The 10,000-nt window shown below is 46.2% G+C and overlaps 1 protein-coding gene across 1 annotated transcript in view; it reads right to left on the bottom strand.

Moving 5' to 3' along the window:
- Nucleotides 1-10,000, bottom strand: part of LOC123505229 (3-phosphoinositide-dependent protein kinase 1-like) — a 13,106-nt gene that overhangs the window by 589 nt on the left and 2,517 nt on the right. Inside the window, 13 exon segments of the mRNA XM_045256416.1 lie at nt 1-692; nt 1,828-1,980; nt 3,049-3,182; nt 3,381-3,498; nt 5,833-5,988; nt 6,868-6,964; nt 7,507-7,521; nt 7,523-7,664; nt 8,396-8,499; nt 9,049-9,142; nt 9,145-9,192; nt 9,673-9,828; nt 9,952-9,994. The exon segment at nt 1-692 is cut by the window's left edge and continues 589 nt beyond it. Coding sequence (XP_045112351.1) covers nt 570-692; nt 1,828-1,980; nt 3,049-3,182; nt 3,381-3,498; nt 5,833-5,988; nt 6,868-6,964; nt 7,507-7,521; nt 7,523-7,664; nt 8,396-8,499; nt 9,049-9,142; nt 9,145-9,192; nt 9,673-9,828; nt 9,952-9,994 — 1,383 coding nt within the window. The 3' untranslated portion in view covers nt 1-569.

The following is a 10,000-nucleotide window of genomic DNA, read 5'->3' as shown; positions in this document are numbered from 1 at the left end:
TAAATGTAACGCCTCCACTCCTACGCACACAGCTGCTTTCTCAATCCTGGAGTCACTCTGGCCACTCCACGCTGGGTCTTTGCCAGTGTGATTAACATTACCAGCTAGCACACTGCTGGAGTAAGGCCGAGTGCTCTGTAGTTAGCTGGGTGTCATTCATTTACTGTCTTGAACATGGCCGTGACCTTGCTACCCTCCACTCCTGGCTGCCTATCCCTGCTTGCATGCGTGTGTCAAGATAATGGTGAGCTAAGACTTAAGGATTTGACAACTTTGAAATTTGTTTTGGTAATTTTGCGAAAGTTTGTGATCTAAGCCTTTACAGAGGAGGAGGAGGAGGAGGAGGAGGAGGAGGAGGAGGAGGAGGAGGAGGAAAAGGAAGAGGAAAAATTCACTCACTCACTCACTCACACACACACACACTGAAAAAAGAAAAAAAATATAGAAAATAAAAAAACGAAAAAAACCCGCCAAAACTAGCCCAAATCTACCACCACCATCACCACCATCCGCCAGAACCCGCCCAATTTCCAGCCCAATCTTCCACTTTCCCGCTCAGTGTGGAGAAATCAGGTGGTGGTGGTGGTGGAGGTGGAGGATTGTGGGAAATAGAAATCCTTGACCTCCTGTATGGCATTGCACCACATCAGAGCATATCCTTCAGGCTCTTCCAAGTAATAAGTTCTGTTGGGCTGTGGAGGAGGAGGAGGAGGAGGAGGAGGAGGAGGAGGAGGAGGAGGAGGAGGAGGAGGAAGGATTAGTAATGCAAATAATTATAACAAATCTATATAATTCACACCAATGTTCCCTAGATTACTAAAAATACCCTAAAAACATCCCTAAACACTCTTAAAACATCCCTAAACACTCTTAAAACACCCCTAAACACCCACAAACATCCTAAAACACCCCAAAACAAATCCACCAAACACCCCTAAACACTCTTAAAACACCCCAAAACACCCTAAAACACCCGAAAAACACCCCCAAAACAGCCCAAAACACCCCAAATACACCAAAACACCCCTAAACACTCTTAAAACACCACCCACAAACACAAACACCCACAAACATCCTAAAACACCTGAAAACACCACAAAACAGCCAAAACACCTTACAACAAACACCCCTAAACACCAAAACACCCTAAAACACCCCAAAACTGCCAAAACACCCTAAAACACCAAACACCCCTAAACACTCTTAAACACCCCAAAACACCCATAAACATCCCAAAAGCCCGCTAAAACACCAAAACACCCAAATACACCCTAAAACACACCAAAACACACCTAAACACCCTAATACACCAAAATACACCAAAACACCCAAATACACTCTTAAAACACCCTAAAACACCCCAAAACACACCAACAACACCCCAACACACCAAATACACCAAAACACCCTAAACACCCACAAACACCCTAAAACACCCCAAACACCCCTAACACTCTTCAAACACATAAAACACCCTAAAACACCCCAAAACACACCAAAACACCCTAAACACCCCTAAACACTCTTAAACACCCTAAACACCCTAAACACCCTAAACACACCAAAACACCCAAACACACCGCTACAACACACCAAAACACCCTAAAACACACCAAAACACCCTAAAACACCTAAAACACCCTAAAACACACCAAAACACCCCAAAACACACCAAAACACCCCAAAACACACAAAAACAGCCTACAACACCTCACCTCAAAACACCCCAAAACACCCTAAAACACCCCAAAAACACCACAAACCCCGCTATAACAACCTAAATCACCCCAGCGCCCCCCCGTCACCCCAGCGCGCCCCTGAACTTACTGTGTGCACGAAAAATGTCTTAAAGTTCTTGGCCTCAGTGGAAAGGGTGGCAGACCATGGAATCTCGCCCTTAAGGACCTGGTTAACGGGGTCCACGTAGTAGAGATGTGGCCCCGTTGTAAGGAGGAACATGCGTCGTCTTGGGAATAGACCCTGGGGGCATAGAAAATGGGAGATTACTATGGGGGAGGGTGGGTGGGGAGAGGAGGAGGAGGAGGAGGTAAAACTTCTTCTTCTTCTTCTTCTTCTTCCTTGTCCTCATCCTTCTTCTTCTTCTTCTTCTTCTTCTTCTTCTTCTTCTTCCTTCCTTCTATTCCTCCTCCTCCTCCTCCTATGCCTACCTCTTCTTGTTCCTCCTCCTTCTTCTATTCTTCCATCTCTTCCACCTCCTCCACACACACACACACACACACACACACACATCACAATATGGATAAACTGCCTTAGAATTTTTTAACGAAGGAACGGAACGAGATTAATAAAAACGATAATATTTTGACCATTAATCCCTTGAGTAGCGTGACGTGTTTCCCTATTCCCTGTGGTGACTATTTGGTGATTTTGTACACCTTCACCAACTCATGTGGGGGATTAAAATGGTGAGGACTGTGGCCATTAATCTTGTGACCTCCATACACCCTTCATAATGTCAATAAAATGGTCTTATTGTACTCAAACTGTCTTAAAATGCCTTCAAAACATGTTAAACTGTCTTAAAATGCCCTCAAAACATGCCAAACTGTCTTTAAATGCCCTCAAAACATGTCAAACTGTCTTAAAATGCCCTCAAAACATGTCAAAACATGTCAAACTGTCTTAAAATGCCCTCAAAACATACCAAACTGTCTTAAAATGCCCTCAAAACATGTCAAACTGTCTTAAAATGCCCTCAAAACATGTCAAACTGTCTTAAAATGCCCTCAAAACATGTCAAACTGTCTTAAAATACCCTCAAAACATGTCAAACTGTCTTAAAATGCCCTCAAAACATGTCAAACTGTCTTAAAATGCCCTCAAAACATGTCAAACTGTCACAAATCTCCAGGTAAAATGTGTCCCAGTACTGAAGGGGTTAAAATAGTGAAGACTGTGGCCATTAATCCTGCAACCTCCATAGACCCTTCCTAACGTCCTAATGGTCTAATGGTACACAAATCTCAAGGTAAAAAATCTGCGCCACCACCTCCTCCTCCTCCTCCTCCTCCTCCTCCTCCTCCTTACCTTCCTCTTGTCCATTAATCCCTGCTTAAGGATGAGGTTTCCCTCCACAAATCTGTTCCACTTGTTCTCTCTCTCCTGTTCCGCTAATCTCGCCACAAACTCCTCTCTTCCCACGTCCGCTAAGTTCCGCTTGTCTGAGGAGAGAGAGAGAGAGAGAGAGAGAGAGAGAGAGAGAGAGAGAGAGAGAGAGAGAGAGAGAGAGAGAGAGAGAGAGAGAGAGAGAGAGAGAGAGAACGAAAATATCATAAAATTCACTAAAAACACATACACCTTCTCGTCCTCCTCCTTCTTCTTCTTCTTCTCCTCCTCCTCCTCCTCCTCCTCCTCCTCACCTCTCCTCTTGGGCAGCTGTTCCTCCACCTCCTCCTCCACAGTATCCCTCAGCTGTAGGCCTAGTTCCAGCTGAAGGGCAATTGATTTTAGGCCCGGCTGATTCAGTTCCCAATTAATCTGATGGAGAGAGAGAGAGAGAGAGAGAGAGAGAGAGAGAGAGAGAGAGAGAGAGAGAGAGAGAGAGAGAGAGAAAAGAGGAAAAAATTGTTGTATTTATTCTATTATATTGATTTCTCTCTCTCTCTCTCTCTCTCTCTCTCTCTGTCCACACACACACACACACACACACACACACACACAGACACACACACACACAGACACACAGACATTTGAAGACAAGGATTTGAAGAAAGAGAAATATTAAGAAGGATTTCTCAAGTGTGTGGACCAGTGTGGGGTGGCCATGGACCATAATGCATTGGGCCATCATCTCCCCTTGACCCCTTCAGTAGTGTGACGTGTTTCCCTATTCCCTGTGGTGACTATTTGGTGATTTTGTACAGCTTCACCAACTCATGTGGGGGATTAAAGTGGTGAAGACTGTGGCCATTAATCTTGTGACCTCCATACACCCTTCCTAATGTCAATAAAATGGTCTTATTGTACTCAAACTGTATTAAAATGCCTTCAAAACATGTCAAACTGTCTTAAAATGCCCTCAAAATGTGCAAAACTGTCTTAAAATGTCAAACTGTCTTAAAATGTCATTCAAATATGTCAAACTGTCCTAAAATGTCCTCAAAACATGCCAAACTATCTTAAAATGCCCTCAAAACATGCCAAACTGTCTTAAAATGCCCTCAAAACATGTCAAACTGTCTTAAAATGCCCTCAAAATATGCAAAACTGTCTTAAAATGCCCTCAAAACATGTCAAACTGTCTTAAAATGCCCTCAAAACATGTCAAACTGTCTGCCAATAAAATGCCCTCAAAACATGTCAAACTATCCCTCAAAACATGCCAAACTGTCTTAAAATGCCAAAACATGTCAAACTACCCTCAAAACATGTCAAACTGTCACAAATCTCAAGGTAACAATGTGTCCCAGTACTGAAGGGGTTAAAATAGTGAAGACTGTGGCCATTAATCTTGTGACCTCCATACACCCTTCCTAATGTCCTAATGGTCTAATGGTGCACATATCTCCAGGTAAAAATGTGTCCCAGTACTGAAGGGGTTAAAATGAGTGAATGGAGATAATGGGTCCTAATGGGAAGGCACTTAATGGAGGGAACTTGCATAGAATCAGTCAAAAATAATGGTACAGTTCTTTAGATTAATGGTACACTCATTAAACAGTAGGTAGGGGGGGTGGAGGTGGGTGTATGGGTGTAGTGAGTGTGTTGTGGTTTGTGACTGGAGGAAGGAGGAGGAGGAGGAGGAGGAAGGAGGAAGGAGGAAGAGGAGGAGGAGGAGGAGAAAGAGAGAAAAAGAGAAAGAAAGAGAGAAGAAGGAGGAAAAGAAAGTGAAGAAAAGGAGGAGGTGAGAAGGAGGAGGAGGAGGAGGAGGAGATGGAGGAGGAGGAGGAGGAGGAGGAGGAGGAGGAGGAGGAGGAGGAGGAGGAGGAGGAGGAGGAGGTAAGATGAGGTTAGGTTAGGTTAGGTTAAGTTAGAAGAAGAAGAGGAGGAGGACGGAAGAGGAAGAGGAGGAGGAGGAGGAGGAGGAGGAGGAGGAGGAGGAGGAGGAGGAGGAGGAGGAGGAGGAGGAGGAGGAGGACAGACTACACAAAAACATTAGCAACAACAACAGCCACTCGCAAAACAACAAGAACAACACCCCTGGCCCCCATCACCCCCGCCCCCACCACAGCCCCCAACGCCCCCACACTCTCCACCTCTCCCACCTCACCTCAATTGGACCCATTTCACCCCTCTCTCTCTCTCACCCCTCCGCCCCCACGCCCGGTGATGCTAAATGCCCCTCTCAGCCCCCTTCACTATACACCCCTCGTCCCCTCACTATGTCATCTCCTTGCCTCCTCTGCCCCTCTCGCCCCTCTCGCCCCCACCCACCCTCCTGACCCCTGGGAGATGATTCTACCCCTGTCTCTCCCTCCACCCCCTCCAGGCCTCTATCACCCCTCACCCCTGGCTCCCCAAATACCCCTCCTGCTGGACCCCCAAGAGTCCCTGCCCCTCCTCCCACACCCCCACCACCTCCACACCCTCTGCCCCCATAATAATCCTTTTTCTCACCCCCGTCTGGTCTAAACCCCCAAATACCCCTCCTTCACCCCAACTACCCCCAAAACACCTCCAAGGCCCCTCCTCCTTTCTGTCAGCCCCCACCCTTCACTACCCCTAAAACCTCCAAAAGCCCCCGCCCCGGAAACCCCAAAACCTATCTTCACTCATTCTTTCACTGCAACGACCCCCAAAAGCCCCCTCCTCCTCCCCCCTGACACCCCCACGACCCTCACAGGACACTCCACAGTCGCCCCCCCCCCCCACCTCCTCATCCCCCTGTGGTAGAAAGGGGGCGATCTTCGGGGGTTTTTTCAGATGCATGGTGTCCAGATCGAGGTCAGCCAGGAGGGGGTGACTGCGGATGGAGGTGTAGCGCCCCAGGGGGTCACTCGCCCCCAGACGTTCCTCAGGGTTGATTACCTGGGGGGGGGCGGGGCAAAAAACAGGGGGAGATTAATTTATTTTTTATTTATTTATTTTCATCTATTTTTTGGTAAGGTAAGGTTAGGTTAGGTTAAAACACCACAAAACACCCTTAAAACACCCTTAAAACACACCAAAACACCTCAAAACACCACAAAACACCATGAAACACACCAAAACACCTAAAACACACCAAAACACCACAAAACACCACAAAACATTCTTAAAACATCCTTAAAACACACCAAAACACCACAAAACACCCCAAAACACCCTTAAAACACACCAAAACACACTTAAAACACACCAAAACATTCTTAAAACATCCCAAAACACCCTTAACATACCTCAAAACATCCCAAAACACCCTAAAATATCACATAACACCCAAAACACCCCAAACACCATTAAACACTCCAAAACACCCTGAAACACACAAAACACCTCAAAACACCCAAAACACCACACACAAACACCCACAAAACACCTCAAAACACCTTATAACACCCCAAAACACCAAAACACCCTTAAAACCCTCAAACACCCAAAACACCAAACACCTCAAAACACACCACAAAACACCCCAAAACACCCCAAAACACCCAAAACACCCCAAAACACCCAAAACACCCCAAAACATCTCAAAACACACCAAAACACCTCAAAACACCACAAAACACCTTTAAAACACCCCAAAACACCCCAACTCAACCTTAAAACATCCCAAAACACCCCAAAACACCACAAAACACCCCAAAACACCTCAAAACACCCCACCACAAAACACCCCAAAACACTATAAAACACCCCAAAACACCCTTAAAACACCCCAAAACACCCTTAACGACCCTAACTACTTATCGAGGGTCCACTTACCAGCAGTTTGCGCACCATGTCCTTGGCGTCCTCGTAGAAGCCATTAGGAAATTCATATTCCAGCTTCTGTATCTTCTGGTAGATAAAATACTCGCTCCTGGAGAGAGAGAGAGAGAGAGAGAGAGAGAGAGAGAGAGAGAGAGAGAGAGAGAGAGAGAGAGAGAGAGTTATTGTTAGTTTTCATATAAATTATTCCACATAAACTTATTTTTTTTATTTTTCTAAGCAAGTTCCAGTTATTTTTTCTATCCCAGCCTCTCCCAGTGCCTCTCAGCCTCTCCCAGTGCCTCCCAGCCTCTCCCAGTGCCTCTCAGCCTCTCCCAGTGCCTCCCAGCCTCTCCCAGTGCCTCTCAGCCTCTCCCAGTGCCTCCCAGCCTCTCCCAGTGCCTCCCAGCCTCTCCCAGTGCCTCCCAGCCTCTCCCAGTGCCTCCCAGCCTCTCCCAGTGCCTCCCATTCTCTCCCAGTGCCTCTCAGCCTCTCACAGTGCATCTCAGCCTCTTCCAGTGCCTCCCAGCCTCTCCCAGTGCCTCCCAGTCTCTCCTAGTGCAACCCAGTCTCTCCCAGTGCCTCCCAGCCTCTCCCAATGCCTCCCAGTGCATCCAAGCCTCTCCCAGCCCCTCCCAGGCCCCCGACACTCACTTTGATCTGAAGGGGCAGGCCAGACACCATTTGGTACAGGATACAGCCCAGGGCCCACATGTCAGCCCCTGGACCACACCCTTTTGAGCTCAATAATTCTGGCGACACATACTGCGCTGTCCCAACGAAACTGTTCTTCCTGGGGCGGTCGTCGCAGCCTGGGGGGTGGGGTGTGGTGTGGGGGTAGGGGAAGGGTCGGGGTATATGTGGGTGGAATATGGAGGGTGTGGGTGTAAGGGTGTGGGTGTGGCGGGGGTTCAAAGTTGGGTGTTTTTTTGGGAATAGGAGAAATTTGTGTTAGTTATTGTGAAGAGGGAAGGGAAGGGAGAGGGAGAGGGAGAGAGAGAGAGAGAGAGAGAGAGAGAGAGAGAGAGAGAGAGAGAGAGAGAGAGAGAGAGAATATGAAAAAAATAATAAGAACAACAAAACAAAGAGAGAAAAATTTGATGTAAACAGAATAGACAATATTTAAGAATAGAACACACACACACACACACACACACACACACACACACACACACACACACACACACACACACACACATCAAAACACACCCAAACACACTCAAAACACCCCCTAAAACACCCCAAAACACACCCAAACCTCAAAACACCAAAACACACCCAAACACACTCAAAACACCCCACACCCAAACACTCAAAACACACTCAAAACACACTCAAAACACCCTAAAATACACACACCCCAAAACACACTCAAACACACCCAACCACACACACACTCAAACACACCAAACACACCACAAAAACACACCAAACACACACACACAAAACACACACACCAAAACACACAAAACACCCAAAACACACCCAAACACACTCAAAATACCCCAAACACACACACACACACACACACACACACACACACCTGTAGCCTCCACCTCCTCCTTGGTGAGTATCTTGGCACATCCAAAGTCCGTAATCTTGATGTGCATATCTTCATCAAGCAAAATGTTTTCCGGTTTCATGTCCCTGTGAGAGAGAGAGAGAGAGAGAGAGAGAGAGAGAGAGAGAGAGAGAGAGAGAGAGAGAGAGAGAGAGAGAGAGAGAGTATTATTTTTCTCAATTTTACAAAACTTAAGACAATTTATTTATTTTTTTTTCAATTTTTTTTTTACAGACGAAATAATTGAAATATGTGGCTGGTTTTTTAGCTTTTTAAGTCTTGAATGCATGCACGCACGCACACACACACACACACACCAAACACACACTCAAACACCCACTAAAACACAAACAGAACACCCTCAAAACACCCCAAACACACCAAAACACACCAAAACACCCTCAAAACACCCCAAAACACCCCAAAATACACCAAAACACACCAAAACACCTCAAAACACACCAAAACACACTAAAACACCCTCAAAACACACCAAAACACCCCAAAACACACCAAAACACCCTCAAAACACACCAAAACACACAAAACACCACAAAACACCCTCAAAACACATCAAAAACATCCCCAAACACACCCAAACACCCCCAAACACACACCTAAACACACACACACACCTGTGGATGATGCGCAGGGAGTGTAGGTGTTCCATGGCACGCACCATCTCCGCAAAATAAAATCGAGCGCCTTCTCTGTCAAAATTTCCGACCTCTGCAACAGCGACAACAGTTCCCCATTCTTGCAAAATGTCATTACGAAATCTGTTTTTTTGGGCGAGTTAAGGGTGTTTGAGGGTGCGTGTGGGTGCGTGTGGGTGTGTGAAGGTGTGGTGCATATGTGTGTGTGTTTGTGGGTGTGTGTGTGTGTGTTTAAGTGTGTTTTTGTGTGTTTTTTGTGTGTTTTTGTGGAATTTTAAAGTTTTTGCCAGAATTCATTATCTTTGAAGAGCATTTCTACTATAACTACAACTGCTACCACTGCTACAACACTTCCACACCTGCACCAACACCTCCCACACCTACACCAACAATACCAACCTAAACAGGTGCGTATAAACACGTTAAAGAACCAAATAACTTCACACATCCACAAATATTTCCTGCATTTCAAACTCAAAAACCCCAAACATTTTCACACTTTTTACAACAACACCACCTGCTACAATCCCAGCAACCCTTCCACACCTGCACGAACCCCCACCACACCTGTAGGAACCCCCATCGCACCCCCACAAAGGATACAGAGCTTGGAATCATCGTGGAAAGCGTAGGAGAGCTTGACGAAAAAGGGCGCAGAGCTGTCCCATCGATCGTTAAGAATGTTCATAATGTCCTTCTCTCTTATAGTTTGTTGAACCTTCCTCTCTCTCTTGATGTGTTCCTTGTCACAGACCTTCACTGTAGGGGAGGGGGGGGAGAGAGAGAGAGAGAGGTGTGAGAGAGTTCCGATTAATAATTTCTTTTTTATATTTGACGTATACACACACACAGACACACAGACAGACACACACACGTACATACCTGCATATTCATTGTTTGTGTGTATGTCCTTGGCCAGATACACCTGTGA

Source organism: Portunus trituberculatus, chromosome 2 (genome assembly GCF_017591435.1).
Source record: "Portunus trituberculatus isolate SZX2019 chromosome 2, ASM1759143v1, whole genome shotgun sequence".
Classification (NCBI taxonomy): Eukaryota; Metazoa; Arthropoda; class Malacostraca; order Decapoda; family Portunidae; genus Portunus; species Portunus trituberculatus.
This window is presented reverse-complemented; position numbering and strand designations above follow the sequence as displayed.